This window comes from Gymnoscopelus braueri (genome assembly GCF_963280865.1).
Source record: "Gymnoscopelus braueri genome assembly, chromosome: 4".
NCBI lineage: Eukaryota > Metazoa > Chordata > Actinopteri > Myctophiformes > Myctophidae > Gymnoscopelus > Gymnoscopelus braueri.
This window is the reverse complement of record NC_137605.1, coordinates 56,980,525-57,002,109: the sequence shown is the minus strand read 5'-3', so window position 1 is coordinate 57,002,109 and position 21,585 is coordinate 56,980,525. Positions and strand designations below refer to the sequence as shown.

At 41.0% G+C, this 21,585-nt stretch overlaps 1 protein-coding gene across 3 annotated transcripts in view; it reads left to right on the top strand.

The window, feature by feature from the left end:
* LOC308084603 (cingulin-like) overlaps positions 1-20,747 on the top strand; it is a 62,875-nt gene extending 42,128 nt beyond the window's left edge. For all 3 annotated transcript variants that reach the window (XM_080427338.1, XM_080427337.1, XM_080427336.1), the window contains 8 exons: positions 6,562-6,810; positions 6,975-7,145; positions 10,267-10,428; positions 12,608-12,781; positions 14,344-14,462; positions 14,734-14,842; positions 15,880-16,043; positions 16,688-20,747. In XM_080427338.1, coding sequence (XP_080283464.1) covers positions 6,562-6,810; positions 6,975-7,145; positions 10,267-10,428; positions 12,608-12,781; positions 14,344-14,462; positions 14,734-14,842; positions 15,880-16,043; positions 16,688-16,826 — 1,287 coding nt within the window. In that variant the 3' untranslated portion in view covers positions 16,827-20,747. The remainder of the gene's footprint in view (positions 1-6,561; positions 6,811-6,974; positions 7,146-10,266; positions 10,429-12,607; positions 12,782-14,343; positions 14,463-14,733; positions 14,843-15,879; positions 16,044-16,687) is intronic.
* The last annotated feature ends 838 nt before the right edge of the window (positions 20,748-21,585 follow it).

The following is a 21,585-nucleotide window of genomic DNA, read 5'->3' as shown; positions in this document are numbered from 1 at the left end:
TTCCTACCTGTGTCCCTCTTTTTCTACCTGTCCCCTTGATTGGCCAAGCTTCGCCTGACGTAGTGCTCTGATCTTCAACCACTAGGGGTCTGGCAGTGCAAAAAAAAACGCCTACCCTGAAAGAGGGAGTTCCAAGTCATTTTCTACCTGCTGGTTGTTTTTGCCAGACCCAGAGGGTCGGCCTACATGAGGCTTTGTCGGTCAGTCTGTCCCTCTTTTCCTCGGTCTGTCCCTCTTTTAGAAAAATCCACATGTAATACTGGTCCTACTCTTCTATCAGGGGTAGAACAAAATGTGACCTTGTTTTTTCATATCGTTAAGATGTCCTCTTCATGAAATAGATTTAAACTTTTACTGCAAATGTCGTGAAATGTATCCATGAGATGATTCACCACATTTGTAAATAAAAATAAAAATGCAGAAAAATCCCTACCTTCCCTGAAAAGGGTAGTTCCAAGTTAATCCTGCTCCATTGTCCACCTACTGGTTGGATTTACATCATATTTGCACAGATTGTGTACAGGTAGGAACACCCAAAACAACCAGAAAGATAGGTCAAGATATGCTGTATTGTGAATCAGCAGGCTTTTATAGGCTCCTAGGCCTTGTTAAATAGTATATTATGAAGTTATTATTGTAAAAAAAATTATATATATTTTTTCCTTATCTATAAATACTGTAAAATGCCTATAAACAAAATGATTGCTTAAATAACAGGACATATATTCTGATACCATGTTTTTACCTACTTCATATTCATGTGGAATCTAAGGATGTTTCTCAGGTAGGCCTAATATCTCTATGCTTCAAAACAGCTGGCATGACAAAATATTGTTTTATAAGCCTTCTATGGTGGCCAGACTTAAAGGGCAAGACCACTTTGGTAGAGGTTTGGGTTGTGCAGTTACCTTGCCATGATGTAACGCACTGTTTTACCGTTACAATGTAAGTCAATGAGGAGTATATTTAGAATTATCAATTTCTAATCAATGGAGCAATCATTTTTGATTTCTTGTCCACATTTGGAGTTGCATCAAATACATAAACCCCTTCGTCTGATTATATGACACATTACACAGAAAGAAAACAAGACATTAACAGTCCATTAACAGTCCTTCCTGTTCATATTATGTCCTTCCTTATAACATACCAAATAAATAAAACATGCATACAGTAATTATATGAACAAAATAAGAACAAAAAAAGACAATGCCATTTTACATGTAAGTGGCCCTCCTCCTCATTGACCAGGCCTTGTCAAGAAATGAAGCAAATGAAAAAAAATCTTGTTGAAATAGACGTTTCAGTTTCTCCGAGTCATCCAACCACACAAATTCATACTTAGGATCTACCTTATTAAAAAATAATTCACTAATTCACCTACAGTATGTAATTCACTTTCAATGAGAGGCGGGCGATTATTTGGGACGTGCAGAGAAGTTGAGGGGCGGTGAGGCGAATTTTCACGCGCGTGCTCGTTTGTGCACACGCGGCAAAAGCTGGATTGTGGTGAGTTTTTGTTTTCTCTGCACCGCGCAGGAGGACAAAACAACAATGAACGCGGCGCGATCACTGCTGATCCGAGCGGTAACGCCCGCGTGGACCGCTTCCTGTCTGTCACGACCTTAAATCAACTGTAGATTTAGTCTACTATAATTTTATGATATTTAGTCGACTAAAACTAGACTAAAACCAAAACATTTAAGATGACTAAAATATGACTAAAACTAAATGGAATTGTATTCAAAAGACTATATGACTAAATCAAAATTTGCCGTAAAAATCAACACTGCATCTCACTGACACACACCGCCTCCAAAATCATTGATTGCCTGATTCACTAAGCTGTTCGTAAATGGAGCCTAAAGGGGTGCGTATTTTCGATGAGCACAGTCTTGCGTGCTCACCAAACGGCGTGTACACAGCCTTTTGTTTGTGCGTATCGCAGGCGTAACGAATTTTTGCCTGACAGTCACGAGCGAGCTTCCGTGTAGATCATGTAGTTCTCAACCAGTGGTCCGGGAACCACCAGTGGTCCCTGACCCTCAGGGAGGGGAACCCTCTGTTCCAGCTGGTCCCCAGCTAAATGATGGAGAGTTGGTAACCAAATGGACCCTTATAGATATTTAACCCTTGAGAGCGTAAAATGAAACCAAATGGACCAGTAAGGGTCCATTAAAAATCCATTTTACAATAATTTAACAAGGGTTAAATTATTGTTACACATCAGCATTACTTAATTAAATAATTGTTATTTTGATCAACGTTTGCCTGTTATCTCTCCTATGGAACCAACATCAGTACAGCATGGAATTGTGGACAAAATCGTATCCAACGATAACAAAATATTCCAAGTCTTGGGTCTGACAGTTTAAATCTCATTAAACGGTGGTTCCGTGGCTCAAATGCCAAATAAATAATGGACCTTGATATGAAAAGTGTTGAAAACCCCTGGTGTAGATCATTCACGCCCCATTTAACACCATAAAAGGCAACCGGAAACTCTGACCATAAATGTCATCACGCTTCAAAATGGACAGATCTACAAGCTTGCAATGTGGCGGTACGCACCCACCTGACAACTTGTAGATCAGCACAAGCGAGTCCCTCACGCTGAACGTTAATAAAGTAAATATAGCCTACTCTCACGTGTAATGAGAATATAAGAAGTGAATTTACAAAGTTTAACCTCACGACCAAAAGCTAATCAAACTTGGAATGGAAATTATATAAGCCCTTTCTACTAAACAATTGCTCACTCACCTTTGCCGAGGTAAAAAGATGATGCTGGAATCCGCCACTATCCGTTATTTTTATCAGAGCTTTATTGATTACTGAGGGGAATCTGTCCTTTGGACGAACCCTCCATTTTCCGACTCCTACATCGGAATTGGAAATGGCATAATGCACACAGCTAGATTTCACCCATACTGCATGCTCATCAAGGTAAGACTGTGTTCATGTGATGTGGTCAATATTAGAAAGTAATAGCGCAACATTGGAGTTGGCATGAAAGCCCAATAGCGAAACTGTGGCCACACTTGCAAAAACGGCAAACACGCCGAGGGAATTCTGCAATTTTCTTTGCCAGTTTCAATAATGTATGGAAAATTTTCAGCAGATTAATTCATACAGATTAATAGAAACATCATACTCAGTGTGTCAGTAAGAATATTACTGACACATACTGCCACCCAAAATCATTGGCTTTCCCCACAGCCTCACACATGAAGGAGAGAGCCGTCACACTCACAATGAAGACAACACTGCTCAATCCCCCTCAATAGTCCCTTCACAATAACGCCATCTGGACACACGCAGATGTAAAACTCTGAGATGGGTAAAATGTCACTTTAGCAGGAGTTTTGGCCATGGCAGCATTTACAACTCACGTCCCTAGTATGGGGGGGGGGGGGGGGATAGCAGATCTACAAGCTTGTAGATCAGCTATTTTCAACTACGCGATTTGCTGTAAAGGGGAAAAGGGGATGGGGCCTAGTATAGACCCCTGGGGGACTCTGGTCAACAAAGTACAGTATAGGGTTGCAGGGGTTAAACAAAATGGCTGGCAGACATGTCATTTTTCTGGTAAGAAGTATGGATGTACTTTGGAGATTCTAAGTATTTGTCTTTACTGTGACTGTTCTATGTTGAGTTGTATGTTACTGTTCCTTGTGTATTTCTATGTTGAACAGACAATTAGCTTAGACAGAATTAGCTTAGACAATTAAAGTCTAAGCTAATCTAAACTAATCTGAGCTAATCTACACTAAACTAAACTAATCTCATTTTATCTAAAATAATCTAATCAAATCTCCCACCTGTGCTCAATGCCACAAAGCCCACTAAGTGTTCCTCTCTTTCTGGAACCATTATGTTAGAAATACGTGCCAGAACAAGATATAATTGACAAAAGCTAAGATGGAGGGCAACCACAAAAATGTATTTTCTTTTTGTATATATGCTTTAATTCAGAAGGTTATGTTAGAGCTGGAATGCACTACTGCTTGATGTGAAGAGTGCACGCTGCAGTTACAAGAAGAGTCACTAGAGGGCAGAAGAGTACTTTGCAACAGCTTGAGGTTCCTCACCTGTAAATGGAAATATCTTTTCTTTTTCTTGACAGTGTGATTTTTTTAAAAGGTAAATTGAAAAATGTAAAGTCTAATTGAATCATAGATTTGGAGAACCTATCAACATATCAAATGCCATTAACCACTTCAATCCTACAGTATGCTTAGTTGACCGGGGTTCCCCAGGGGTCTATATTAGACCCCCTCCTTTTTCCCTCTACACAAATCTAGTCACCGAAAATAGCCGATCTACAAACTCACGATGTGTCACAGTGTGAGACATCGTGAGCTTGTAGATCGACTATTTTTGAAAAAAAATCTGCCGTTTTCGACACATTCTCGCCTATTATGACATGCAAGTAAGGGTGATGTAAAGCCTACTTAGTTGCACGCTGGTGTTGTGAAAATAGCCCTCCTACAAGCTTGTAGATCACCTATTTTCATCACACGACACCGCGTGCAACGTACATGGATTAAAGTTCTCAGTCGACACAACTGATTTCAGTCATTTTTATAATATTAAAGGAGCACTGTGTAACTTTTTAACAACTATATAGCACATTATGTCCCACAAAATTATAAAGTTACATGTTTAAACAATAACAATCATCCTTCCATAAATGTATAGACTCGGGAGCGGGGGGGGGGGGGTCCGGCTGCGTCATTTGGGAACGTACGGGACCGGTTGGCAAATCCCGCCCCCGACTGTCTCCACTGGCTGAATAACACCTGCTTGAAAGGTACATAGGTGCGCCTTGCTGTATGTTATGCCACGCAGTTAGTGACAGGACACTTTTACTAAAAAAATACAATATAAAAGACAGCTTTTGTGCATTTGTGCAGTAGGAGAGGCGTTGTCTCCCATGCCCTATTTTCATGTACAGTTTGCGTTATGTACCGTTCTATTTTTTGGCGGAATAGTCGCGTACAGTACTCATGTGAGATATATGACTACTAATGAGACGAGGCGTTTGTTGACGAGAATTATCAATATAGCATCCATGATCCAGCGGGGTTTGACCAACCGGTCCCATACGTTCCCAAATCACGCGTCCCTGCTATAGGGGCTTGACTGTATTACTATGTATAGGGGAGACAATGAGTTTCATCCTGGCATTTGCCAAGGCAGAACTCCCAGTCAAAGCGAAGACTAACCAATCACAGCGCATCCTCACCGGACGTGCTTGCAGAGACTCTTGGGTAATGACGTCAAAGACGTTGGCCGCCATGTTATTTGTGTCCAAAGTGGCCACTGATACCCCAAACTACATAGTGCTGCTTTAAAGTGTATTAGAATGTGTCAAACTAGCAATAGAATACATGTTATATTGCTTACATTGATGTTCAGAAGCATTCTACATAAAACCTTAATATATTAGGGTTTTATGGTAATATATTAATTAGGATATTTCATAAAAGCAAAGGTTAAAGTTTATTCTACTGCTGGGCTGTATGTAGAACAATGAGAACATACGATAGGTACAGATAATACCTAAACATCATACTTCTACATATTGCGCTAATTGTTTTGGAAACAGCACTAGTGTGGAGGAGTCCTTTCACACTGTTTCATAAATCACAGACTGGGACAGTCGTCAGATTAGTTGTTGCTTTAACCCATTACGACCGGGAACGCATCTGTGTGTGTATGTGTGTGTGTGTGTGTGTACACACACACACACATACACACATACACACACACATTTTTAATACAAATCTTTGCTTCTGGGGGTCCCTGGAACAAAATGTTTTCAGGTGGGGGTCCGCGGCCAAATACATATCATTTTGGTTGGTCCTTGACATGAAAAGGTTTGAGCACCACTGATATTATAGCAACATACGTTTTTTTTTTTTTTCCAAAAAACTGTAGAAGACATTTGTAGAATCCCCAGAAGCAAAGATTTGAGTTACAAATGTTCGCTTTAAAAGATTATATATCTCTGCTGTCCGGCAAAAACCTTATCATTGATAAGAACAGCTGAATGGACCTCCAAGCTCACAATGAGGTTGGAGGTCAAAAGGGGGTGGAGCCTGGAGTCAGCAAAACCAGCTAACTCCACCCCCCTTTGGTGGACTTAGCTGGTTTAGCAGAAAGTTTGAGGATCCAATGGAGTTAGCTGGTTTTGTCAGAAGTGCTTTTTAATGCTTTTCATTGGTTCAATATTTAAAAAAAAAATCAACACAGAGATGTAAAGGATGTTCAATAGCACCGATTTATGAAAAAAATGCATAAGCGGAAAAATGGAGTTGGCTGGTTTCTGGCAGACAGCAACGATATATTCAAAGATTTTCACAATTTTTCAAAAATAGCAGATCTACAAGCTCATAGCGCGGCACTCGTGCCGCGCTATGAGCTTGTAGATCTGCTATTTTTGAATAGCCAAATAAATCTGAAAAAATTACACACAGATGCTTTCCCGGTCTTAATGGGCTAATCCCTGAACGCAGTATACAACAAAGCCCTTTTTTCTTTACGTCTTGTGTGCAGACCCGGCTTCAGGCCAACGCCACGGAGAACTCCGAGTCGGAGCTGACCCTCCACACCGAGGTGAGAGGACTGCGGGCCGAGCTGGACGACACCAAGAGGCTCTCCTCTCGCCTGGGCCAGGAGCACTACGAGCTGGGCTTGCGCCTGGAGGAGACGGAGAAAGAGAGGGAGACGCTCAGACACAACGTCGGCCAACTGGAGGAGAGCAAACGACAGCAGGACAGAGCTCTGGAGAAACTCAAGAACGAGGTGAGAGAGGGTAGAGCCCGAAATAATGTGTGTGTATGTATGTATATTTATTTATTTTTACATATCGTTGCTGTTGGGCAGAAACCAGCTAACTCCATTTTGACGCTTTTGAATTTTTTTGACGCTTTTGCATTTTTTTCTCCGTGCGTGTGTGTGTGTGTCAGTATGGGTCTCTGAGCGTCTCCTCTGGGGAGGAGGCGCAGGCCCTCCGGGCTCAGCTGGAGGAGCAGAGAGACCGAGCGCGTAAGGAGATGCAGGAGACCCAGAGACATGGCACTGAGGTCCAGACTTCACTGGAGAGAAACACGCAGAGTCTGAAGAGACTGGAGGAGGAGGTGAGTCAGCCTGGTTCCAGACCAATCTGCCATAGCAAAAAAAAATGATGAGGTCTGGCCCCTCTCAATAGAAATTGGATTTCTCTCCCTCCGAAGTTGTGAGGGACCTATCAGGTAGAGTTCTCAACGGGCCTGAAAATTAAGGCTCGGCCCTAACTGGGCCCGACTGGGCCGGCCCGAGGCTCGGCCCGAACCCGAGTATTACCGTCATGTTAGGCCCGAAAGCCCGAAAAAACCAGAGGAAAAAAAAAAGGAAAAAAAATAAATGTTTTTTTTTTTTATATAATTTTGTAAAAATTATTATTCTGTTCTGAATGTGTATTTATCTATTATGAAGATGGCGCTGACGGCGCTGACTGACGTTAACTTACACTGTGCTGATTTAAATTAAGTGAAATCCTTGTGTTGCTCACGGACACACCTCTGTGCAATGCAATGCATCGTCTGCATTTCTCTGCCTCTCTAGACCGAGTCTCCGTCTCCTCTCCCCCCCTGACTGTCTGAGACCGACTCGAGACTGTTGTTAACCTATTAGCTTAAGTTTACACGTGTTGGGTGAAAAATATTATAATACTGAACTAAACGCGGGTGGATAACATTTTATTGTGAAAATCAGAGAGCACTGTTTCCGCCACTTGTGTAACTTAACACAGCGCGCCGGCATAGAGCACGGTGGTCAGTTATCTTAACTCACAAAAACACATTGAACATCCTGTTAAACCTTCAAATTAAAACCATATGACGACGTAAACAATGACACATGTGTAGTGTACTGCTTGTATGCATGTTCTCGCACGTGGCTAAAGTGGCTATATATGGAAAGCTAGCTCCTGCGTTCTTCAATTGATTTCTGAACGAACCTGACCACTGAATGTACCGCTATTGTTGAAGGCTGGTGTAGACCAACTTTATTTGCCGTGGGTTTTTGTACTGGAGTCGCAGAAATTATCACTTTCTGTTTCTTTTTCCTCGGTAGGTTTCACTGTTTTAAAATACTTGCTTAAGTATGCACACTTTGCAGCTGTTGCACAAATATCTCTTGTATCCTCTCATTATGTTTTTGAGCTCCTAATTATTTTGTTTCCCCAAATTCGACTTGTAAACAAGTGGTGAATGAAATCACAGAAGACTCGTCCCTAAACACACTCGCCCCGGGTCTAATCCGGCGGCCTCTGTCCGCGAAATGAATGGGGGCGAGTGTGTTTTGGGGCGAACGTTCCGGTTACCATCGGAACGCTCGCCCAGAATCGTTTTTTTTAACTCTCTCGCTTTGCTGCCTGAGCCCTGAGCAGCACAGTGCAAGTTAACGCCAGTCAGTCAGCCCCGTCAGCGCCATCTTCATAATAGATAAATACACATTCAGACAGAACAGAATTTAAAAATATATTATTAAAAGAAAGAAAAAAAATCATTAAAAAAAATCATTTTTAATTTTTTTTAGTCTCGGCTCGGCCCGACCAATTAGCATACTTTTTAGGCCCGGCTCGGCCCGAAAACTTCGGGTCGGGTTCGGGTAGAATTTGAGAACTCTACTATCAGGGCCCAGTATGCAAATATGGGGCGGGTTTATCACCAGAGGCATTTTTTTAATTTGCCCCTTGGAAAGGCAGGCTCCACACAGAGATTCCAGACTAGAGATTCACCATTCTAGTGAATGCAGCAGCCTAGAGGGCGGAACCAAAGAGTACACCGGCCGTATGTCACTGATCACATGACCCCAACAATCAATTCTCCACTTCTAGGCAACATAGAAGGGGGGGCTTTGTTCTTATTTCCACACAACAGCTCTAAGGTGTATTAATGACATTGTTCAATTTTGAAAATGAGTGGTATTCCCCTTTAAGACCTCAGTTAGATTCTACAAATGCCTTCTAAATCAGTAGTTCTCACACTTTTTGCTAAGGACCACCCAAAATGATATGTATTTGGACGAAGTGTTGATATCGTCGACTAAAACTATGACGGAAAATGTCCGTCGACTACCTTTTTTCACTGACAAAAACTAAATAAAAACTAAGCTACGATGACTAAAACTAAGACTACATATATTAACAATTTCGTCAACAAATAAAAACTTGACTAAAATGTTAGTGAGGGACCAGTGGAGAAGAGATCCAGTAGAACTAAAAAGACAAGTCATTTTATGTTTCATTGCGCTCTGGTGTTGTGCTCTGAAAATATTAGATCTACAAACTCACAACGTGTCGCGCTGCGACGCGTTGTGAGCTTGTAGATCGGCTATTTTCAGCATGCAACCAAGTGTAAAATCAGCCATTACGACGCCATCACGGTACCGCCAAAATGCATTTTAGTCGACTAAATCAACTGTAGATTGATAATCTTATTTTAAGCGTCATGTTTAGTCGACTAAAACTAAGACAAAAACTAAAACATTTCAGATGACTAAAATATGACTAAAACTAAATGGAATTTTATTCAAAAGACTATGACTAAAACAAAATACAAATTTGCTGTCAAAATCAACACTGTTTGGACACGCTGTGAGCTTGTATATCTGCTTTCCCGGTTTTAATGGGTTAACATAGCATAACATAGCATGACATGACATATTGTAACATAGGGATGTAACGACATATACGATACGATAATACCACGATAAGTGAAAAAATATATAATAATGACTACTACAAATATAAAAAGGCAAATAATTACTTGGGACCAAGTCTGTTTTAAAAAACAAATAATACATTTGCTGACAAGGAGAAGTCACTTGGCACATCACCACCCTGAACATCCTATTTATCCCATTGAAACCGGGAAAGCATTTTAGATTTGTGCGTTGGCTATTCAAAAATAGCAGATCTACAAGCGAGCACAAAATGGCAAGCTTGTACATCTGCTATTTTTGAGCATTTTTGAGAAATCTTGAAAGTTTGAGAACTATTGATTTAGAAAAGTGGTAGAATAGTTTGTTATACAGGTATGTGCAAGAAATCTGAGGTGTGTGTGTGTGTGTGTGTGTGTGTGTGTGTGTGTGTGTGTGTGTGTGTGTGTGTGTGTGTGTGTGTGTGTGTGTGTGTGTGTGTGTGTGTGTGTGTGTGTGTGTGTGTGTGTGTGTGTGTGTGTGTGTGTGTGTGTGTGTGTGTGTGTGTGTGACTAGGCCTCGCGTCAGAAGAAGGAGCTCTCGCTGGTGTGTGAGGAGAGAGACAACCACCAGCTGGACAAGGAGCTGCTCACCAACAGACTGCGCCACCTAGAGACCGAGCTGGAGAACAGCAGGAACAGCCACAACGACAAGGCCAGAGAGATCCGCAGCCTGGAGGTAAGATATAGCAGAGATAAATAATGCATTCTGAATACATTAGTTTGCCTTTATTTATATATGTTTGTAGTAATAAAAGGACAGAGGGGGTTATAAGCGTGTGCTGACCAGTGTTGACAGATTTTGGGCCTCTTCCTTACTTCCTTACCAATTATACTAACTTTCTTTCTTTTTCCTTTATTTATTCCGGGGAGCCCATTGAGAGCAAAGCTCTCTTTTTCAAGGACGCCCTGATAACAGCATCTAAAACAAATGAAATACATACATAATGAAAAACCATAACAAACATTTGAATCAAATTACGATCATCACAGATACAAATAAATATAGTGTTACATGAAACAGGTGCAGTTACTATGCAATGTGTCCTCAAGAAGTACCATAAATGTCTCTATTGAGACCAATCGCTCCAGCTTCAGATAGTCCTGAAGTTTGTTCCATTTGTGTGGAGCATAATACATTACATTACAGTCATTTAGCAGACGCTTTTATCCAAAGCGACTTACATGAAAGTCTTTCCTTGTTCACTGACCATACTAGACCAACTAGACCATACCCGTCGGGGGATATGAGCACCCAAAGTGGGCAGTTTGGGTTATGCGCTATGCACAGACAGTCGTTGCAGAAACCAACTCCATTTTGACGCTTTTGCATTTTTTTCCATAAATCAGTGTTATTGAACACCCTTTACATCTGTGTGTTGGTAAAAAAATATTGAACCAATGAAAAGCATTAAAAAGCGCTTTTGACAAAACCAGCTAACTCCATTGGATCCTCAAACTTTCTGCTAAACCAGCTAACTCCACCAAAGGGGGGTGGAGTTAGCTGGTTTTGCTGAGTCCAGGCTCCGCCCCCTTTTGACCTCCAACCTCATTGTGAGCTTGGAGGTCCATTCAGCTGTTCTTATCAATGATGAACAAAACCTCCTAACTCCACTTTTTTTTCTTTTTTTTTCATTTCCTGAATGGAAAGTGAGTTTGTACTCTGTACTGTGTACTACAACAGCCCCCCCGTCGCCAACACACACACGCGACCCGTAGCGAGCACACACACACACACACACGGTACGTCCTCATGCGGCCAGAGCCGCCCCCCCGTCGCGAACACACACACACACACACGGCCGACGCGCGAACACAAATAATGTACTTTCTGACATGTGCCTCCCCAACGTGCATGCACACGTGCGTGGCTGCTGATACACGGCCGTGGACCCGAGCGAACAGACAGACACACACGGCTGCAGATGATCATGTCGCCATGTCCGCTTATTATAAGCGACTTGGGCTCTCTTCGTTTGGGCTTGTTTTCATAGACCTGGTTGCTTGTTTCTCTCACGAAACAATATCAGCACCATGACTCGGTTTGACCAGAATGGAACGGGGCCTTTCTTTCCAATATGGCTGCTTTGCATAGTGCCTATTGACACCTGCCATGTCTCTAACTTCAGACCTGGATCTCAGCTGCAAGCCACAATTGTCCTCGTCCTAAAATTCAATTCCACACAGTATGGTGATGAGTGAGAATTGTCTTTGGCCTGCTTTGACCCTGTGTGTCAAATGTTACGCAATATTTCAGTTGTGACAAAATAATGTTTGGAGCTGGCAGTAAATCCTTCTCCATATGTTGTTGTTTTTTTTGGGTGGGGGGGGGGGACTGCGGGTGAAATTTGTATCACCACTAAATCCGGTATATTTACATTACATCATTATGTACTATTAAATTAATACGCTCTGTCTCATTGGTTCTCAAAGTGGGGTCCTTGGGGGGGTTCCAGGGGCACCCCAGCAAAATGTGTAAATATAGCATCACAATAATTTTAACCACTTTAACCTTTTATACTTTGGCTATTCAAAAATAGCAGATCTACAAGCTCATAGCACGGCACCAAGTACCGCACTGTGAGCTTATAGATCTGCTATCTAAAAATCTTTTGCAACCTTTTATATATATATATATATTTTTTAAGCGAACATTTGTAACTCAAATCTTTGCTTCTGGGGGTCCCTGGCACAAAATATGTTGAGATGGAGGTCCGCAGACAAATGCATATCATTTTGGGGGTCCTTGACATGAAAAGGTTTGAGAACACTGCTCTGTCTCATCTAAATGAACAAATGAAGTAAAGTATACAAATTATATACCATATACCTGTACACACACATTCCGTGTGTGTCAGGACAAGGTGAAGCGTGTGGAGGTGGAGTTGGAGGAGGAGAGGGCCAGTGTGGAGATGCTGACCGACAGAATGACGCGCAGCAGAGACCAGGTGGATCAGCTCCGCTCTGAACTGATGCAGGAGAGATCCTCCAAACAAGACCTGGAGCTGGACAAGAACGCTATGGAGAGACATGTACGTATATACTCATACTATGCACACATTCAACCCATTAAGACCGGGAACGCATCTGTGTCATTTTAGATTTATTTGGCTATTCAAAAATAGCAGATCTAGATCTGCTATTTTTGAAAAATCTTGAAGATTTGTGCAAATCTCACTAAAACTATGACGGAAAGAAATTCTGGGTTAATAATGTATTTATGATTTATGTCCACATAAGAGATACCATGAAAGGACACTATTTACAACGTGCTGTAAAACATGTACAGTCAGCAAATCTTGGACAATTACCCAACCAAAATTTAAAGTAGATGGATGAGCGGCTGGTATTTAATGACTTTAGTCATAAAAGCTTCCTCTAAGCTAGAGTCAAAGGTGCAGGCCACTTCAAGAATGGAAACTGATGTGGAGCCTTCATTGACAACAACATCTGGTGCATACATGGGCAACTGGCGGCCTGGGGGCCACATGCGGCCCTCACCTTAACTTAATGCGGCCCGCAGGTTAATCTCTGATTACTGATATATTATTGATTTCAGCTGTTCCAATTCCAAACATGCAATCATGACCCGCTTTAATTACTTCAGTCTATATTATTAGTTTAATGACTTTTTGTCCAATGTATTTGTATTTAAGTTCATAAAGTTAATTTAAGCATTAATTTAAATGCATTTGAACTACTTTTCAGGATTCCAATTCCAAAATACCCAAAAAATATTTGGGATTTCAATTCCAAAATAGCAAAAATAGCAGATTTACAAACTTGTAGATAAGCTATTTTTGCTACTTTTGTGTGACATACTAGAATGACGAAGTACGGCATTAATTTACGAAAAGAGTTAAAATATGGAGATAAGAGATTTCTGCCTGACAGCAACAATATGCAATATGACCCCCTGGAGTGAGTGTGGAAATATAGTAGCCCTTTCCATCATCAAAGTTGCCCACCCCTGATCTGGTGTATTAGCAGAGAGATGTGCAAAGATTTCAGGATTATTACAGTACACAGTTGAAACATGGAAGGTTTGACACAGGAATGTTTGTACATTCTCACTGACGGTGTAAAATGTTTGGATATGTCCTTTGTTATGAGATCAACTTGTGGCGTGCTATGTAAAGCCCTTTATAGGCATAGCAGCCATTCAGAATGTGTGACATGGTTTCTGTATTAAGCCCTGTGGCGTGGTGTCCCCACATGTATTTTACTAGAAATTCCTCTGGAGTGCCCCACGGGGCGAAGGGCTCGCTTCTTTTGGGCTTGTTTTCATAAAACTGGTTGCTTGTTTCTCTCGCTAAACCTGGCAACTGTAGGAAAAACGACACACAGACCGCATGGGGCCACATGCAGAACTGTTGTTATTAACGTGGTTAATAATGTTTTTGCGGGGGTCCTCTCTCTCTCTCTCTCTCTCTCGCTCTCTCTTTCTCACTCTCACTCATATATATATATATATATATATATATATATATATATATATATATATATATATATATATATATATATATATATATATATATATATATATATATATATATATATATATATATATATATATATAAAATTGTGTGTGCAGTTGAAGGAGTTGAGGGTGCGTCTAGCCGACATGGAGGGTCAGTCTCGGCCCTCGGTAGGAGTCACCCAGCTGGAGAACAAGAACCAAGAGCTACTGGAACGCCTGAGCACAGAGGAGAGGTAGATGTTACACCACACTATACTTACTGCCCCCTAGAGGAGAGGTAGATGTTACACCACACTATACTTACTGCCCCCTAGAGGAGAGGTGCACCTCACAGTACTATCCCACTCAATACTGTTTCTCAACATGGGGTCCTTGAGGGGGTTCCAGGGGTCCTCAATGATTGATAGTAAAAAAAAACAAATGGACCCTTTCTCCATCCCTGACAGAAATGTGCGCATGCAGACCCCTCATAGCTTTACTTTTGTGTGTGTGTGTGTGAACCAGAGAGAAGAACTCGGTGTTGGCCTCCCAGCGGCGTTTGGAGAGGAAGTTAAAGGACGTCAACATGGCTCTGGACGAAGAACGTCAACAACACACTGAACAGAGAGACCAGGTCCGTATCTATACCTGTGGTTCCCAAATTATGTTGGGGGGGTCTCCAGATTATTAGCATAATGTGCAACATTGTTTTCTCACTCAACAGTAAACAAACCAACATAGAGTATAAGTATATACAGGGTGTCTGCACATTTCTAAAGTGACAATTGTCACTTTAGAATCAATCTGGGAACCCATCGCCAAATGAAAAGGAAAAACAGCGCCCTCACTTGGCTCTGGGAGGAAGTCGACGTAGCACACGTACGCAAGGAAACCGGGGTTTTGGTCTGCCTTCAGCCTTTCACTTCCGGTGGTGTGACAATGTTTTCATTCCCACTAACAATATTTCTACACGGAACACTAACACCACTTCTCCCAGAGAACATGGATAGTTTTGGTTATAAGCCCACTTGTTTCTATGATGAAAGAGCAAGTTAAAATGTGAATATCTTTCCGTGGTTTTGTCTGCTCCGAGGACGCTATTGTTAACTCATTCAGTGCCACATGACGTCTAAGACGTCCGTTTTTATCGCCATTGTTAAGCCCCGAGCGCCACGTGACGTAAACAATCATTTTTTTTTTCATTTTTTTAACTTTAAATGAGTTTCGGTTTGTTTCTAGTGGGGAAGGATCGGTAGACACGTAAATCCCGCCCACTACATTTGATTGGGTAAAGCGCGGTCTGCTTCCTGATCTGAAGGCACGCCCTCTTGTAGGCCAGTGCGTAGGCGATATGACGAACCTCCCCGACAGATTCAAGCGCAGAGCAGAATCTGTTCTTGAGAGATTACTTTAGAATTGACTTTTAAGACCTTTATAATACCAAATTGTCAAATATGACGTAAGAAATAGGCAAACCTTGTGAAATTTGCAGATCTACAAGCTCACAGCACCTCACAACATTTTCACAACGTGTGTGTGTGTGTGTGTGTGTGTGTGTGTGTGTGTGTGTGTGTGTGTGTGTGTGTGTGTGTGTGTGTGTGTGTGTGTGTGTGTGTGTGTGTGTGTGTGTGTGTGTGTGTGTGTGTGTGTGTGTGTGTGTGTGTGTGGCAGCTGTCTCTGCGGGTGAAGGCGTTGAAGAGGCAGGTGGATGAGGGGGAGTCTGAGGTGGAGAGGATGGACGGACTGAGGAGGAAGTCTCAGAGGGAGATGGAGGAGCAGGTGGAGCAGAAGGAGGCCCTGCAGACCAGAGTCGCGGCGCTTGAGAACGAGCTCAAGTAAAGACATCTCAACCCTGGCGTCACCAGGCTTTCCACACGGAGGCTTTCTCCACTAGTGGTGGAAAGAGTTTTACTTAAGTAAAAGTATCAATACAGCAATGTAGAAATATACAAATATTTAGAAATTAGCAGATCTACAAGCTCACAATGCGTCGCGATGAGCTTGTAGATAGGCTATTTTCAAATAGCCGAAATGTACAGGGCTGAAGTGGTTAATGTATGTTTTGTAATAATAATCCAAATTAACAAGAAACTAGTAACTAAAGTTTTCAAATAAATTTAGTGGAGTAAAAGTACAATATTTGGATCCGAGATGTATTGGAGTAGAAGTATTGGAAATTGTAAATACTCAAGTAAAGTACAAATACCTAAACATTTTACTTAAGTACAGTACTCAAGTAAATGCACTTAGTTACTTTACACCACTGTGTTACACAATAGAGCCTGGTTTTAATTCCCAACTGACCAATTGCAGAATTTTAGAAAGTGGTTGCCGCTGCTTTGTTTTGGTATTCATTTGTTCCCCCAAATGAATACCAAACGATTATTATACCAAGTTAAATGAAATTATGATATCAAACTAAACTAATTATGACGCCTCTGGCCGAGACGAATCATTTTGGCGCTCTTGTGTATTCCAGGAGGAAGGTGCAGACGATGAGACGCGCCGCCCTGGACTCATCAGCGCTGAGCTCAGAGGACGAGGATGATGACCTGTACGACGCCTCAGCCATCACCTCCATCCTCACTGAGAGCAACCTGCAGACCAGCTCCTGTTAGGAGATCCACCAACCTTCAGAACCAGCTCCTGTTAGAAGATCCCACCTGGACCCCTGACCTGCTGCATGCACCTAACTGCACACTAGGAATCCGAGGACCCCCCCTCAAGGACCCCAGGGGTCCTTGAGGGGGTTCCAGGGGGTCCCCAGCTAAATGATTGATAGTTAGGAGCCAAATGGATCCTTACGGGTCTGTAACTCTGAGTGTACAAATGGAACCACTCTCAGAGTTAAGATAACACTAAGGATTTTACAGAGTAGATTGGGGTTCCCGGAGATAAAACAAAAATCATACCAAATGGGGGTCCGTGAGGTAATGCATGTCAAACTGGGGGTCCAGGAGTCACTCATGTAGAGTCTTAACAGGGAGGACTTGGTTTCCGATTGCAGGTTTCAATTGAATAGTTTGCACAGGGTTTTGGATAAATGAAGACAAAATCATCCCTGTAGCAAACAAAGGCTTATGATCATCATCTGTTCAACTGCATAATCTCCACATATCGACACACTTTCTATGATGTTTGAATCACATACGCAATTAATAGTGAAAGAAAAAGCACACGAAAGCTTTAAAATGTGCGGTTGCAATATTATCGGGTGCATTATTGCACATTGATGTCATAGAGCAACAAATGAAAATCGGGCTATCACATTGATAACTCACTTCCCAGCTGTAACACTATTACTGTCACACAGTTGACTGTGGGAAATGGAGTCCGTAGTATTAGAGGGTCATTTCACTGTATATAAAAGTAGTTTAGTCAACACACTGAGGTAGAGCCTGGTTTGTTCCCCAGCACAGGGGTAAAGTGGGGCCCATCCTCCAAGTTAGCTCTGGGAAAAGAAATATCCTATCACTATTATGCCAAGTAATAAAATAGAATCTTAGAATGAATTGACACTGATGACCAGTATCTTACACTACATAACCAGAAATATGAGAACTTTTGACCAATGTTATCCAGACTATGGTATGCTGTAGTTCTTAAAGCACTTACTTGATATATGTAAATGTCCATTTCACCAGTTGTATGTACTGTATATAGTGCCAAGTTGTCTCAAGACACTTTACATATACTCTACAGAGACCCGACGTTACCCCATGAGCACTTGGGGACGGTGACGAGGACAAAACTGTCCTTTAATGGTTAGAAACCTGGAGCAGAGCCAGACTCTGGCTGGGACAAATATCGGTGTTATATCGATAACTTATCAGACTAGATATCATTGTCGTGATACTTTTTTTTTCTTCCTGAATTGAATCACTTATTGAATTGAATCAATCACGCCCTATTTTAACGTTTATAAAAATATATTTTCAAAAAATGGCCTATCTACAAACTCACGACGTGTCGCGATGTGACACGACACATTGATGTGAAATATACTCATGCTGATTTTGTCTATTGTGATTGTGTTTTCAATCTACAGGTGTGTCCAGGTTGGACAGTGCACTGGGACCACATGACCTGGTACATAATGTCCCATTCAAAACAATGGCACGGTATTCAACAGCCAGGATACGCTGCAATGTGCGTTTCAGTTCTGCTGTCAAGTACCATCCCATTCTTTTGAATAGATTCAATTTTTTATGTTTCTACTTCATGCTTTGTATAGAGTTTGCTTTGAAGGGAAATACTACTTAATTTTTCACTTATTGAAATCACTCCTTATAATTTGTTGTCTTACTTTGTATGATCTTTTGTATTATTCCTGTAGATTTGGCAAGTTTATTCTTTGATACGTGTGGGGGACCCTAATGCAATATTTCCCAAACTGTCTTTGTAAAGTTTACAAGTTGATTTGTAGAGACTGCACAACTTCTATGCATTCCATTAGACTGATGCATTTCCCTAGACGAACAGCATTCATTCCTTCAGTGGTTCTCAAACTTTTACTTTGACTTTTATTGCTACATTTTGCTTAGAAAACTGCAATAGAAAAGTATAGCTAGCATATGATGCTATGAATGAATGATAACCCACATTTTAAACAATATAACATTACAAATAAGAAATGGAGTGAAAGAGTTGCAATTAGTATCTTGTGAGCAGATAGATTAAGTCCAGTTTTGATCTAAATATTTTCAAAATAAAATGGCATTAACAGCAAATAATATTGCTTTGTATTGAATAACGGGAGCAGATTCACACAAAGTGTGTCGATGTTTTATAATTAAACATGACAGAAATACATTTCACCATTCTCTCTCACGTGCACCCTGTAGTACCTCTGCATACCCCTAGGGATGCACCATTTGAGAAGAGAAACACTGCCTCAAGATTTATGCATAGTCCTAGTCTAGATTTACAGTAAGCATTCCTTAGACGTATGCATAGTCCTAGTATAGATTACAGGAAGCGTTCCTTAGACTTATGCATTCTACTGGATTTGAGGCCATTTGGCAGCAGTCTCATCATGAACAAAAATGCAATTCAGAGGTGAAATTGTTGCTGTTCAATAAAATCTATTCTATTTTATTTAATTGGACAAATTCTTGGACAAAAGAAAGCGGATGGTTTAACATAACGTTGTGACGTTGTGCTACTCCTTATCCACTTTTCAACATGCGTCCCTATTTTGAGCTTGTTTTCAAAGAGTCTCCAATACATTAAAAAAATAATGAAAAAGTTATTTTCACTATTTGCTGGTGAGAAGTTGTATGTAAGGTCTGAGTGGTTAAGGTCTTTGTATCCTTATGTGTACACCGACATAACTAGAACAGACTAAAGAAAGGACATCTGGTACACTACTGACACCTGCTGCTGGGAGATGAAAATAATTTGTTGGGTAGCTGTGATTGGTTGAACCCATTTTTGTTCTCCGGGAAGATTTTAGAAAAACGGATCATAAAATAAATGTCACATTTTCACAGGGTGAAATGTGTGTACTAAAATTCAGTAATATATGTTTTTACAACGTGTTTGTGAATGAATTGAACAGAACAATCACGTTTGATGTGAAATGAACCCTGCCATTACATGGTTTTATTCAGATGCCTTGAGATTGTTCAAAATATAATTGTACTTGACTCTGTATACAATGAAATGTCTTAGTCCTTGAAGTGCTTCTGTAGTTTGGGGGATAAACTTTCGTGTCTTTTCTGGGCAAGTAATAATAGGCTAACTTTTGGGGAAATTAGAAGGTCAAGTACATCTCCCTGGGGGACCCCGGTCAACAAATGAATTCAAGTTTAAGGGTTTAAATGCATTCACTGTACCGGATGTCCCAGCTTAATTAGTCCTAATAATCTTGAACAGTGGTTCTCAAAGTGGGGACCCCCAGGGGTCCTTGAGTGAGTTCCAGCCCAGCTGAATGATTGATAGAAATGGATCTTTACGGGTCTGTAGCTCTGCTGAGAGTGTACAAACGGACCCGGGTCCATTTGGATCCATGGCCTAATGCAGAGGTTATGTGATCCATGGCCTAATGCAGAGGTTATGTGATCCATGGCCTAATGCATACCAAACCTTGACATTAGAATGTTTGAGGACCACTGAACACCAGTTGAAAACTACTGGTATGAAGTATGTGTTTGTTTTAACTAATGCCTTAAGAGTCTTTGAAGTTGATTGTGTAAAATTTGAACAATCCGTAGTATTTTCACTGCCGGACTGAAATAGCTCCAGTAATGATGAAGGCACTAATTGCCAGTGTTTCTCAATAGTTCGGGTCCCGACCCAAACAGAACAACTTAAAAGCACATTATTGAATTTGTATGACTTCGTATTGTGGTTCCTGACTTCGTGGTCAATGCTACATTTTGTTCGCAGTGTGAGACCAGTTGACCACTGCTTTAAATGATTGTTTAAATGATTGTTTTGGACTGTAGAGTAGAGAAAATGGTACGTAATCATGACTGGAATAGTTTCTCACTGTGAATTTGAACTTTGTATCAGATTTGTATTTCTATTGCAATTTTGGCAACAATAAATAATTATAAATACATAAAAACTACAGTTGATCTGTCTTTGTTGATATTGTCTTCTTGATACGGGGAAGAAATAAGCCATCAGTTTCTGTTGAAGTTCAGCTAGACAAAGATGTCTCTTTAGATAATGTGAGAATTTAGGTCTTAGGTTTTAAAGTGATGTTGACTTTGGTAGAGCATTGGGATCTATACTTCATGATTAAGTATACTTACTGTATGTCCAAATATTGTCAATTATCTTTATCAATTGATTCTGCTATGATCAAGGGACTGTATAATGGTGATTAACTCATTGTATTACAAAACAAATGTCAAAATCATAGCACAAACAAAGCAGATTGTTTAAATCTAATGATGGTGAATATAATCACTACAGTTGGTTCCACTCTCACAGAGCACAGAAGCAATAGAAAAAGGTGAATAACAATATTTAGACTTACAGTATCATGCCCAGGTATCCATAACCCATCAAGCAACCAGGACCCAGTTTCTTTGGGGGGACGGGGGGACGGATGAGCTGGTGTTAAAATTACATGTGGCTTGTGGTGGGACAGATGTTGGTATTGTTCGTACAACTTATTGAAATTGAGCTGCATGGCTTCATAATTCCTACCAGCTCGAAGCATCTGAACATATCTGCTCATTTGGGCCTACATTTTGGTGAGAGTTGCAAAGTGGTAGTGCATTGATTGATTGAATACTTTATTAACTGTTTGCAAAAAGATTGGATTGGATCTGTAGTTGTCCAAAACTGCCGACCTGACCAATGTGCCCATGACGGTGAGAAAACGCTAATGCTACTTACGCCGAATTTGTAAAATCTTCGCCA